The 14,266-nt window shown below is 38.0% G+C and overlaps 1 protein-coding gene across 1 annotated transcript; it reads right to left on the reverse strand.

Annotated features, from left to right (window-relative positions):
• Positions 1 to 9,552: 9,552 nt before the first annotated feature.
• Positions 9,553 to 13,709, reverse strand: LOC116256141 (vacuolar-processing enzyme-like). Its single transcript, XM_031632377.2, has 9 exons — positions 13,419 to 13,709; positions 12,099 to 12,263; positions 11,848 to 12,004; positions 11,608 to 11,693; positions 11,298 to 11,497; positions 11,002 to 11,050; positions 10,691 to 10,903; positions 10,285 to 10,491; positions 9,553 to 9,930 (listed from the first exon to the last, which is right to left on the reverse strand). The coding sequence occupies exons 1-9, from the start codon at positions 13,629 to 13,631 to the stop codon at positions 9,748 to 9,750; spliced, it is 1,473 nt and encodes a 490-aa protein (XP_031488237.1). The 5' UTR covers positions 13,632 to 13,709; the 3' UTR covers positions 9,553 to 9,747.
• Positions 13,710 to 14,266: the final 557 nt, after the last annotated feature.

Below are 14,266 nucleotides of genomic sequence, written 5' to 3' on the forward strand. Positions count from 1 at the left end.
TGATATATATACCAGCCCCCACTATACGCTAGGTTCGGAATCCCAATCCACCAAATATTCCACAGCTGATCTAATGCATAAAACCAAATATTGGTCCTGGGAAGAAATTGTTAGGATCCAAATATGTGTTCGTACATTCTCATGTCTTTATGTCTATATGAGAGTAAAACTGGTTTCGTTGTTAGGAATGGTAAATATGGTTTTTCAAAATCACCCAGCCATCTAATCAGGATCGTTCAATTGAAAGTAGATGAATGGTTGAAAGAAAAACAATATAAAAAAAGTATGAAATAATATTAGATGACAATAATGCTTCATCACCTTTTTCTCTTTACTTTTTGTTTAACCACCCATAATGTTAGGTTGAATGACATTGATTACATAGCAGGGAAACTCTAAAAAATCAGAACCATCATTTTATTATTATATATATATACAATTCAAGTCTGGCATGTTTGATATTGTCGGATGGTTAAAGTTTAAAATCAGTTGTTGGAAATTTAGAAAATTTGAAAGCATCATACATTGTTACTGTACCATAAGCTGTCAATAATATTCTTGTAGTCTTTGTCATCAACAACTTTTGACATTTAACATATTTGATTTGTCTTATATAGGTTTTCTTTTGAGCTCCATCAAATCACAACCACCCATGCAAATGTATTGGACAATGTGCTTTGAGAGGCCGTGAGATTTTTTTTGTTCAAACTTAAATGCAGAAATAGACAAACCACACACACATATATATATATATATATATATATATATATATATATTAGTGCTAAATCCCCACACCTACTACCCAAACATAACAACCACCTGTTTCTTTATAAAACTACATTTAAAAATGAAAAGAAAAAAAAAAAGAAAAGTCTAATTTGTAAAGAAATGTTCTTTTTAATGTATTATTACTTGCATTCGTTCTTATTGTCCGAATCAACTCATTCTATTAGAGGCTGATTCTAAGAGCGCTCAGTAACAGTTTAAAATCAAAGCTGGTTATATGTATTCTTGTGCACAAAAAATTGTGTATATTTGTTGTGTAGGATAGTGCATAAGAAGCAGGATACTCCTTAGTCTATAAAAAGGAAAACCTTTTTTTCTAAAATAAAAAAATAATGAAAAAATTAAAAGACGGAAAAAGCTATTTCTCCTTAAAATTTTTCAAATTAAATTCCCTAAGTCCCGCCTTCTTGTTTTCTTTTTGTTGCACATCTGTTGTGGGCACCTCTTTCTTACAGTACGTATCTTTTTAATATTTTTTTAATTCTTAATATTATATATATATATATATATATATATATATAATTTATTTATTTTGGATTAAAGCGGTGGAAGACGTGAACGATTGTTGTTCCACTTTGACCTTGCAAATTAAATTAGACAACCTTGCGCATGGTCTTCTACAACCTGTTATAAAATAGCACAAAGCCTGATGTAACAGCTGAGACACTTGACGTTCCTCGGTTCCCATCAACACGCGTGCGAAATGCTCTCTTTTAACATTCGGCAAGACGATGATGCGTAGGTCATTGTAAATAAGATGCACGAAGCTGTCCTCTTCACTGTCCGTTTCTACCCACCACCTCCTAATCAAGCCTCAAACCGGTCATTAGTTGCCGGACTTTAATTTCCGGCGGTGTTCTCTGGTTAGAATGCTCGGTCGTTGGGACTCACCATCTTCGCAGAGACTACTTTGTCATCTTAATGAAGACAATTTATCTCAAGATGTTGTTGAGGTGAATGGTACTGATCACTGATCAACAGAACATATCCCTTTGATTAAATCAGTGATAACTCTGAGGTTATAGAAGTGGCAAGGTCATGGGTTTTATCTTGTAAATTACCAGGAAACTTGATTTCTCTTTTCAAAATCTGTCTGTTACTTTTGTTGGTTGTTTTCTCCTCCCTTCTTTCCGGCTTCTGCTGCAGTTATGGCGTCTCGGCACCCATTTTACTGTCCAGCAAAGAAATTTACTGTGTCGGTGGGGGACTTCCTGCCCCTTGCACGCGACAAGTGACACTGACAAGTGGTATCCATACAAGAAGCCATTGCATTAAAATCTCAGGACGAAAGTGAAAGCCAGCATTGAATTCCATGTGTTAATTACACCAGTTACGGTCAAGAGAAGCAATATCACGTGGAAAGACTTGAGGACTCGAGAACTGAGAGAAAAACGCAGTGAATTACTGCATGTCTTATGTGAACCAAATCTTATCATCTTCTTTCCAGAAATCAGATTTCATGAGTTTCAACGGAGTAGAGATCAAGGCACTCTACCGACTTGAGTTACTCCACGATAAGTCCTTCATTTGGATCAAGCGCGGTTCTTGTCGTGGAAATTGATTCAATTCTTTCTGATGTGAGGAATCCATCACAATGTTTTCTGCAGCTGTCAAATTTTATCAATGTGAAAGCAAAATTTACCAGGCTTTATTGGTGTGATTATTCCTTTGACGTAGAACGATTTACGTGGCCTCAATGAGGCCTCTAAAGCAGAGACAATGATTTTTGCTCGCCAACTTTCCTTGATTACCACCATTGCCATTACTTTCAACCAATAATGACCCATCTTGGTTTTACGTCACAAGTTTGTGTCTAGGGCTCGAGCCAAGTCAAACTCAAAATGAGCCAACTCGAGCTCAATTCTACTAAAAAAAAGCCTTGAGCTTGAGCTTGGCCAAACTCGGTGCACTTGAGCTCAACTTGACTATACAGCGTCAAACTTGAGCTTGACTGGCTGAACTCGTTTCTATGAACACTTCTCAATTATGTTAACTCATCAACTCATTTAACTCATTTACTCAGTTTTAACTAATTCAATTATGATGAACCGATTTTATGTAGCCGAGTCAAGCTGAGTTTAAAAGAGCTGAGTTCTTACAACTTGAACTTGACTTGTTTAATCTTTCGACTATAAATTTAAACTCGAGATTGACTCGTTTAAAAATGGGTCGAACTTGATTCAAGTTTTTTCAACTGAGTTCAATTCAAGTTGAGCTCGAGTTGGCTGGACTCCTGTGCAGCCTTAGCTGTAACATTGCTTCCTTGATTGTTGCTTATAACACTAACAAAACATGTGGTAAGAAAAAGGTGAAAAAGATCGTTTAACCCTACCATTATATTGTCTGATCAGCCTTTTTATGTCCTCATCAAAGCTTGTCGTAGCGATGTCAATAAATTCAATCTACATCTGATATTCAACTTAAGTACATAAAAAAGGTATGAAACAAATTTTGACGTACGATTAAGAATTATTTAAATAAACATTAATCAGGTTCGGATTCACTTTCAGATCATATATAGTTTTAAATAAATAATTTATTTTTCAAGTTAGGATGTTCATCTAGAAATCAAGTTCATATCAAATTCAGTTTATGAATTCAGATTTCCGATTCATATATGGTATTCCCTTCATCTAAATTTGAATGTGAAATCGAATATGAATGTATAGATTTTTGAAAAAGGTAGATTTAGTAAAGTACATATGAATCTAATCCATTAACATTTCTACTTGATGGTAATTTGAACCCACCGTCATCATCAGTATTGTCGGTCATGGGCTTCAAGCCATTTTAGTTTGCAAGATGATACAGCCTTATATCGTTTGATATGCGTAGGAGAGGACCGACCTGTATGTTTATTTTTTATTTCAAAAATAGTTAACAAATTTTGTAAATGTTTTATAAATAAAAAGCCCGCCTTCTATCTATTTTTATGTGGACGGAATTCTAAGTTTGGTTTTATAAGTTTTCTAATAAGAACAAAAAAAGGGATTTCCCTCACATTTAGTACGTTTTCCAAAGTCAGGCCAAACATTGAGCAACCTTTTCAAGGTTAAATGTTAAAACTACTGGTGCATATATACATACATATAATCGGCGGGCCGCTTAGGCCATGGCCCGGGTTAGCGCAAAATCAATTTTTTTTAGTTTGGTCCGACCCGTTGCTCCTCTTAGCCCGACCTATCACTCCTCTTAGCCTAACCCACGGACCGTTTGGCCCGATCTGTGAGCTGTTTGGCCCACCCCTGAAAAAAATTCTAGCTTCACCCCTGATATAATAAATACTTTTTATGATATTATATTCAAGTTACAATGCACCCTCAAACTAATAAAGAAATGAAACTTTAGGACTTAAAGTGGGTTCTTACTTCTTAGCCTCTTACTCATCTAAAATAACTATCAAGAGAATTACAAATTCGATTGGAATAAGAGTCGCAGTCCCATGTGAGCACTCATACTCTTCAGATTTGACATCAACTGAACTCTTCGAATGTCTACTTCGGCCGACATTCCAAATTATGTCCCCATCAAGCCAAGCCTTAGGGATGATGACGTCCGACCCATGTCATATCTGCATCACTGGTCCCAGCCATGGGTCCGGCAGCCTGAGCCCACCAAAACCAGAATAATAGAACCCAGTTTGCCATCAAAACCAAGGCCGAGCCGGAGGCGGCAGAGGGGGCCATGGCCCCCCCTTGAGACTTTGAAGAAACAAAAAGGGCTGCCATAATTTTTAAATTTAGTTGACTCTGACACAAATTTAGAAAAAATTCATTCAGCCCAAACAAAGATTTTGAAAAATACAGTATACGGTGGATCCTTGTTCCGGCCTTTTCTCACCACAAAGGATCATCAATCCGATACATGTGGAGGTAGAAATGTTTTTAAAAGGGTCACTATACGATATCTAAATGAAAGTTTATACAAATTTTATGTAATAAAATTCTCACTACCGACCTGCCCATGACTTCTACCTATGGCTCTTGCCGGCCTGTCTTTGGATCATCCCGTGGCTCCTGTCAGCCTTCCCTTGTCTCCACCCCCAGCCCGCCGGCCGGATACATAGATATCGCATGTCGTGATGTTTTTGCCGTTAAAGTAAAAGACACAACTCAAAAGTGTTGAGACTTCAAGCCAACCTAACCCAGCCACATCTCCCTTGTGTCCACCCCCGGCCCGCCGGCCGGATACTTAGATATCGTCGGTGATGCTTTCGCCGTTAAAGTAAAAGACAACTCTAAAAGTGTTGAGACTTTTCAATCCAACCTAACCCAGCCACGTCTTTTAACCTTTTAAATGCTTCACTCATTGTCTATTGGCTTTTCTTTTTGCTTTTACAATGGAGAGCCTTGTCGTAAAGGTAGTCCACTGCTTGTCTCATTGCCTGGTACAGTCTAATTGGTGTGCTCAACACCCAATTCTTTATAAGTGAAAAATAACTTGAAAATTGAATTAGGAAAAAAAAAAACGTTGTATTTATTTGTTTATTAAAGAAAAACTGTATATTAAAATGTCTGAAGAAAAGGTATCTGTCACTAAAACAAATATATTGTCCATCGGTTTATTCGATTGCAATGAGGTGTTTCATTAAGGCGCCCTTAAAGGGTGTAACGCAGTTGGTTAGATTGGCAGACGCGGTTGGTTGGATTGCTAGATGCAAAAAGAATATATTACCCATTCAATTCTCGTGGACACTATGCTTTTATATTATATGTGGTGAGAAAAAGATAATTCTTCTCAATACTGTTGAAAACCACCTATATGGACAACTAGTGAACTATGAACGAATGTATTTTATGCAGCCATAAGCGTTATATAATGTTCATTATTAATGTGCTGAATTTGATCCTAACTTTTACCAATAATGACAAACTGACTTTTGAGTTCGTCTAGTAATTTTGGCCTGTTGAAACAAATATGGAGCTCCAGAGTTGAACTCTGAAGTTTCCTTGAAGGTCAAGAAGTCCAACCGCTAATTATGTGGATTGGAGCTCTTGTTGTCAAAAGGAAATCTCAGTTAAGAGACTAAATCTTGAAGTTGGTGCTTAGCAGTCTCTTGGATAGACCATAACAAGGAAATCATGTTCATGAGTTTTTTCGTTCTTCCATTGATATGTCTCAATTATCAGCAGACATATTAAGACCTAGGCTGTTAGAGAACAAAAACATTATGTTATTGTCCCATGTACTTAACCCAAAAATCGGTTAGGTTCATTGGTCACTTTAAAAAGTGTTTCATGAATTTGTGCTATTTTTTAGCGTAGACTTGTGATACAATAACAATGTGTTACTAATGCCAAACAACCCCTGAAGCTCCATCTGCTAGATCTTGATCCTCCAAAAACGAAGTTTTTTTTTTTTTTTTCCGACGCCCTTTGGCTCTCCCAATAGTCGATAGTTGGACTTATGTGGTGGAAGAAAAGATTCACTTTGCAATGTGATGATGACCATGCACTTTCAATCCACTTAGAACAATCTCCACCTCAGGATGAAGGAAAGGGCCATCTTGAGAAAAGAAAACGAGACAAGTATTTGCAATGAGATCTTTCACAACTTTCTTTAAATAAGATGATACTTGAAACAACAATCAGGCCCTTTAGATGCTGAGTTTCTCTCACCAATGACAAAGACAATTTTTTTTTTGTCAATTTCATCTGAAACATCAATATTTAAGAGAATTGGTAAATTGTTGTAGTGTTGCCTTCAAGGGATGTAACACAATTGGGTGGTAAGATGGCTCACACTCAAGAGATTCGAGGTTCAAATCCCAAGGTCGTTATCATGCTCTAATGTGTTAACCATTTTGGGCTACAAACGGTGGCAAACACGATACCCAAGTTAAAGAACATACCACTAGTCCACCTAGGCTCCAAAGCAAGCCGAAACTACTTTGAGGGTTTTAAGCCGAAGACGGTTTCTCGTAAGTAAAGATTAAAAAAAAGTTGTTGCAGAGCATTTGGGCTTTTCTGAATTGAATCTTGAACGTGAAAAGATCCTTTGTTGCATCCCTTGCTTCCTTTGCTAGAATTTCTTGATAAGTTAAATATAAGGCTGAGAGATGTTTGTGATTCTGCCCTTTAGTTTCCCTTCATATTAATATAATGAATGAGATTCTTTCCCATGCATTTGTAGACATATTTTCCGAGGAAATGCAAAAAAAAAAAAGCAGTAAACTTTTGTTTGCTGGAAATTTTCCTAAGAAAAAAAAGTAGTGACTTTGCAGCCATCTTGGACTTTGGACCAAAGTGAGGAGATGATCTAAGGGATTCTCATGAGAGGAGTTATCTTACACCAAGAAACAGCTTTTCCATCCACTAAGGGGCGTTTGATGGGTGTGACAAACTTTTCCAGGTGAACTTGCATTGAGAAGTTTATCTCCGCCATACACCTCAACAACAAAAACTCTACTATTTCACTTGAACAATTTAACCGCGGTGGAGTTCAAAGCTTATTATCATCCATCAAACGCCCTCTTAGAATTGAACAATTCGATCCATGATATCTCACATAACACAGATCTTGCGATATTCATACCTGTCCACATCTGAGGAACCATTTTTTGTGGACTTCCATGACACTTTTGGTCCTTATTTTGGGTTTTCCACAACAAAAAAAGAATAGGCTGAACTCAAGTTGTAATGAACAAATCTCATGCAACTTTTACTGCCTTTGTTGAGACATCTAAAGCCATTGTATTTTCTAGAATTGCCAGACTCTATGAGACATATTGACCAGTAAAAGAAAAACACAATGGAAGTGATGGATGAAGCAGAAGCAGGGGAGTAAAACGCTTTGAAAGTTGATATTAGCATTGGAAATGGAATTGAGGAAAGCGGCAAGAGGCGAAAATTGTAAACTGAAAGCAGGGATCAAACTTTAGAGAAAGAAAGCAGGTTCCTTGGTGGTGTGCAATAAGGAGCCAAAAAAAAAAATCCATTTAATGCATTATGAACAAGTATTAGTTTTGTTTCATTCAAGAAAACCATTGTTTTTGTTTCCTTCTTTTTACTGGTATGGATTGAGGATTGATTTTGACACAACGCAGATTTGTTTGCTTTACAGATGCAACCACGCTGGGAGAGAGGTCTTATCAGAAAGAACGAAAGAATCACAGTATTTGTTTGCTTTTAGAGTCACCATTCATAAACACCAACAGCGATTGTTCTGGTGCAATTACTCCATACGTGGATCTAACAAATAACCCACTCCACTTGAATATGAAAGTCGATAAGAATCTAAGAAGCCCGTTTGGCATTAGTAACAAGTTGTTATGTCCACTGAAACTACCTGAAATTTGGATAGATTCATGAAACTTGTAACATGGTGTTTTATGAATCTACTCCAAATTTTAGAACAGAAGCACTGTACAGTAACCATATATGTTATGGTGCCAAACAGCCCTTAAGGTAGCGATAAATGTAACATTGAAAAAGGTTGCACTTGCCGTTGTTTATTTTTTTTCAGATGAATGAAAGGCAGTCTAGACTCCTGCCTGAGATTATTATAAAAAGTGTGGCTTTCAAAAAAATATATAAAAGTGGTCTCTTTTCTGAAGGTTATGGGCCAAAGAATTTCACAAAATAGAACTAAAAATAACACGAATCTTTGGGGTGTAGAATCCAATTGAATATGAGGTTGACCCGATTTATTAACTTTGACATGATTGGACTTAGAGGGTGTGCCAGAAAGTGCTAGCAAGAGACTGCTCTGTTCACCAAAGTAAGAGACTACTCTGTTCACCAAAGTAGGAGGTTTTCCTGGAAGAAACTGCACCAAGTTTAAGAGGCTTGGTCACTCACATGGCAGCACAAAACCTGGATGTTAGTACCACACCTTCACCCTCTTTGGCTTATGCAAAAAGTTATAACACCTATGACAATAGAACCAATCACTAGCTTTTCATCAGTACCACATCCCGTGAAACCATCTGAGAGCTTTTGGGATCATTTGGTAACAAGAATACCATGAGGATTCCTCGTGTAATACTAGTTCTAGTGTTTTATGAATCTACCTCACAGATTCATAAAATACTAGGAGAGTGCTCATGCTGCAACTCTTTATATTGAAAAGACAATGAATACTGTGAGCGTTCCTCATGTAATATTAGTTGTAATGTTTTATAAATCTGCCTCGAATTCATATAACACTAGCAGATTGTTCATGCTGCCAAACAACGTAAAACGTTGACAAAGCAAGGAGTTTCAATATCTAGCATGCAAATCTCTTTAACAAATCTGGTTGAATGTACCTTAACTCTAGCTAGTCTGTCGGAAGAGAGAAAAAAAGGGCTCAATCTGAGGTTGTAATTGCACTTATGATTGATGTATTGCAATACCTGACCCTCAATCTTTTTGCTTAACAAATAACTCATTTTCCCGGTTTAGAAATCAACAGCCATCAAAGTCCAGAGGGCAAGAGAAAACCAAAAACGAAGAATGACTGAAAACCAGCCTGTTGGAAGAGAACCAAAAGCCAGTAAGCAAAGCTCTTTCCTAATGGTTTGCTGAAGTCAAAGAGACATGGAAAACAAGAAAGAAGCTATACCTATACGAAATTGATGCAAGAAACTACCAAAAGAGGAACTTCAAGAATGAGGAGGGTCATCATTTCAACTAGTCCCACTTTCTCGCCAAGATCAAGTACGGAGGAACTTCAATAACTGGTCTATCAAAATCAGGATCAAGGAGTACATATGCATTCGTACAAGTGAGTAAGAAAATCTCAAGATACTACACACAAACAGAGAGAGAGACCATATCGATGCAATGGTGCAGAGAATTTCTTCACATGATATCTGTAACTTAAAATTATCTTACATTCTACAGGCGAATGACGGGTCCAATGAATATTTACATGCCTGAAAGTTTCAGCCGCACAAATGCTTCAATACAAATCATATATATATATATATAGATGCCATAAGAACAAATGCGCCTTCATAAAGCCATGGCAAATTAAATCCTAAGCACTGAAGCCCTTATGAAGAGAACTCCATGGACCTGCAGGGACCCTGTCACAAGCTTGGGCAGAGACCTCGGCCATGGTCTGCACGTTTTTTCCAGCATTACAGATATTAGCAATAGATCGCATGTGTTTCATCCCATACTGGGAGAGAGATCCGCAATGCGTTTCAAAGGCCCGTACCTGCATCAGAAAAAAAAGAAAGAAAAATGACAGCTAAAAATCGATCATTTGCCACAGAAATTTTTGTAAATAATGCAATTGTCACGGGCTGACTTTTTGGCCTAATACAGAAAATTAAATAAGCAGAAACAGTGATCAGTTTCCACAGCCATGATAGGGTTTTCTGCAGAACCATATAAAATAGGCAAAAAGTAAGTGCCACCCTCCAGTCTCACCATGAAGGGACAAAAAATGGTAGGCATGCTAAGAGACAAATCTTGTGAGGGCTATGCATCTTTAGAGCATTAAGTACTTATTTCCAAACAGAAAAACTCGTGCTCGTTTCTAATAGGGAAGGAGATATAAGAAACTGACCATAGACTTGAGGCAGCCCCAGTCATCAACTAGTGGCTGTCCCGCTGGTCTCACAGCCTTCAGTATTTCTGGCCCCTTCTCAGAACCAAAGAGAAGCTTTCCAATGAGCTCCATACTGCTGTCCACATGCATCCGATGGGCCATCATATCAAACAACTGCTTCTGGGCATCAAATTTCTTAGGAGAGCCAGCAGGAGTTCTTTGATACTGGTGTGAAAAAATAAAGTATCATCAACATCAATGTTAAATGATTCTGTAGAACAATAGTAGCTAATTTGGAAGTTGCATTGAAACAGAAAACCAAGCAGCATGAGTATTAGCGGGTTAGAATCAGCATGCCCATTTTCATACAAAAGGCTCGAATACTAAAAAAATGGCCATCACGTTTATTTTATTTTTAACCAACCTTGTTCCAAAAATAAACAAGATCAGCATCCCGCTGGTTGACTGCTGTTGAATGCTTAAGCAGACTGTTACTACCCACAAAAGGAAAATGCTCATTTGCAGGGTTTGTACCGATGTATGAAAAGAGTTTTTCCATGCTGAGCTCTGTATCACCATATTCCATAACGTGGGAACCTAGCTCGTACGTGTGTTGATTTGAAGTCCTCTCTTTAACCTGAAACAATTCAATGGACATGCATCATATCTCAAAGCCATGAATCAATTACGCAGGAAAGGACTGCAAACACAACAATCAAAAGAACAACTCTTTACCAGTTGATATTGCTGCTTCAATGTCTCAGTTTGCAGATTGTGAACGTCACTGAGCAAAACATAGAGTTAGATCATGCTAACACTCTAGAAGGAAATACACATACTTGAGAAAAATAATAAAATGCTATGAATTTATGCAGCTAAGAACAAGGGTATGTGATTGAGTTGAAAGACAAGTCCGCTTTTATAAGTTTCTCTACAAAAATTTGAGTTTTCAAGTTGCACAGTAACCGATGTAAAGTTTTTTTTGTTTGCATGAGAAAAAAATGCTCAAAGGTTATACACAGGATTCAAACCTGTCTTCCATCCAAGAAACGCTGTACAAGTCTCCCAGACATGTGTCAAACTCTGGAGGAGGACTGGAAGCGCCCCCAGGACAGTATGTGCCCCAACTGCTTTCATCAGCATTTGCAGCTGTGGTAGCATATATATTCATACCTTCTGGCAGAAGACCCTCAAAAATACTCCCAGATTCACAAGCTTCTAGATAGAACACCTTGATGGAGCAAAAAGAAATTATCTTACAAACATATCAGGGATACAAATTAACTATGTGAACAGTAGATTCTGAAGTGCGGAAGCTAAGAAAGAAATTTTCCTCAGTACCAAGCTTTTATATGTGCCAGAAGCATGCTTTTTCTTCAAGACATCCATAAGCTCATCAGCATAGAGATAAGGATAAGTGGGCATCCCTGCATGCACGCAGATTAAAGGATTCAGATGATCCGTTATACTTCTTTATCCATGATAGTGAGACAATGAATAGCTACACCTGCTAAGGCAGCTCAAAATGCTAATTTAATTCAAAGAACGCTTCAGCCACACAATATGATTAGAATGGCTTACCAAGGACGCCAGGTCCTCCATGGTCAGTATAGAAGACAAATATATGGTCATCTGGACCACTATCCACTACTTTTCCGCTTCCCCCAGTAACAGCAGTCTTATTTCCAAGAAGAACAGCGAAAAAATTTTCCACAGTAACATCATCTCCAACGTAGTCCTGCACCCAGAGCCAAAAGACACAACATAATGCCCTGTACTCAGGAATTCGAATGTCTCCAGGAACTTTGCACAGGATGTGAAAGAAACTGAACCTTGGGGACACCTGCATACACGTCCTGCCCCTGGGGATGGTTGATGATGATACCAGGTCGAGGATTTTCCTCATTATAAGCTATGTCGTCATACATAAAGACAATGATGTTCTCCTCTTTCAGTCCTCCCTTTATCATGGTTTGGTATGCATGGCAAACGTCAGCCTGAAGGAACATTTCTAAATGTCATTCTCCAATACTTGGCATGTAAGTCTCATGACACAGTGCAGAAATCTTTTCAATTTAATTACCATAACTGAAATAGCGCATATCTTCCACTAGTATGGAACACTTCCAACATGTGGTATATTTTATGTGTACACGTATGCGCATATCATGTCCGTGAATACTTGTTTTCAAACATGTCGCCAAGAAATTAAAACTGTCATCATTTGCATTTTTTTGCACATTCATGATGCTCTCTGGCAGTCACTTATCACACTAAATTGCGTAAAGAGACAAACATCATAACAATTTAAAGGATGATCAGCGAACTTATGTTACCAAAGAACAAAACTGAAAAAGAAAATAAAAATCTATGGGATTTTAGAAATGGAAACTTTCCATCTGATGTGGAATCGAGTGTTGCAATACATTAAGCAAATAAAACAGTCGCCCCAGCTTTCTGTCCCTAATTCATATATGAGCCTATCAAAATGTATAGATGACAACAATAGACGGATAAAATATGGATACACCCTATTTCTCCCAATACACTAAAAGGACCTTGCCAACTAATGGTACTTATATAGACAAGGATGCCCAACGAATGCTATTAGGTCCTTAAAAGCATCCCAAACTTTCAAAATATTACCGAGTCCATGATCTGTCCATGGTAAAGCACCAACTTTCAAGCTTAGAGGACAGTAATAGGTAGTAAAGAGTATAAGAAAAGGAAACTTCTAAATTATCACTCTGTAGCAGCGCGGAACAAAAAGACCCAGAAACTAGTGAAAAACCACACGCTGTATCGCGTTAAAAGAACAAATTAGAGGTTCCAATCAACGAGAAAAAAGAAAGAAAGAAAACAAAAGGCATGTTCCACTAAACGGGAGTCCTGGAAACCAGTACGTCGAAGAACTGGTAGAAGTATGAAGCTGGTTTCTCTGTTATCGAAGGTCAGATCCTCCAAGAAAACGATTCAGAATACCTTAAAAAACAGACCATTGAGGAGAAACACAGAAACAGAAGCACCTTATTATAAAAAATCCGTCTCTAAACCCAATAATCAGAATCCATAGATAACAGAGTATGAATCACCAATAAGATCCACAAAAGGAAGGAAATGAATAGAAAGAAATTCAAAGAGAAAACCGAAACCTGGTGTCTATAGTTCCAGTATCCCGAAGACCCCGCGATGAGGACGGCCCACCGTGTGCCGGTGGAGTCGTCATCCCGGAGGTCAGAAAAGTCGCCAGAGACCACCGAAGGCAGACGGAGCAAGTCTGACCATTGCGGGATCCGACCATGGGTGCAGACTGCGAGGGAGAGGAGGGCAAAGAGAAGAAGAAGAGGGGCGCCACGCGAGGCCATGTCTCTCGCTTCCGGCGACTTTGGATCGGAGAAGCGCCGGAACAACACCCGGAAGGAGGAAAGCTTTCCTTGGTATCGCTTCCTTCAACAACCAACTGGCTAATAAATAGCAGGGAAAAAAGCTTTTTTGGCCTCCTATTTTGGCCATAATCTCATAAACGGACCTCACGCTTCCACTTTTATCTCGTAGGTGCTCCATTTGATGACAATTGTTTATAACCTACTTAAAATGTCAAGCAAAACAACGGTCCTCAGTGGTATATGAAATGTTAACAAAATTATCTTAAATTGAACAATTCAAATCGAATCGGTCTCCAATACAAGTTTTTCATGTTTATGTTGTAAAAAATAATTTATTAATATTTTAAATTAACTTTAAATTAAAGCCAAGACTAATTTTGGCGAACTCTTTTGCGCAATGTTGGCGAGTCTTATGGCAAGTTTATATTTGATGAAATTTATTGTGTTCAAAGAAAGGAGAATCTTTGAGCCTTTAATGAAGAAATGGCCGAAAACCATTCGCTCACAATCAAAATTCAAAAACTCTAGGATGCTATTTGAATTATGTAAGAAATTAGGCCCCTCAATAGGGGACAGGAATCAGGAAAGGCGATTACGCGGGCGGTTGGACTAAG

Source organism: Nymphaea colorata, chromosome 6, assembly GCF_008831285.2.
Source record: "Nymphaea colorata isolate Beijing-Zhang1983 chromosome 6, ASM883128v2, whole genome shotgun sequence".
In the NCBI taxonomy this organism is placed as follows: domain Eukaryota; kingdom Viridiplantae; phylum Streptophyta; class Magnoliopsida; order Nymphaeales; family Nymphaeaceae; genus Nymphaea; species Nymphaea colorata.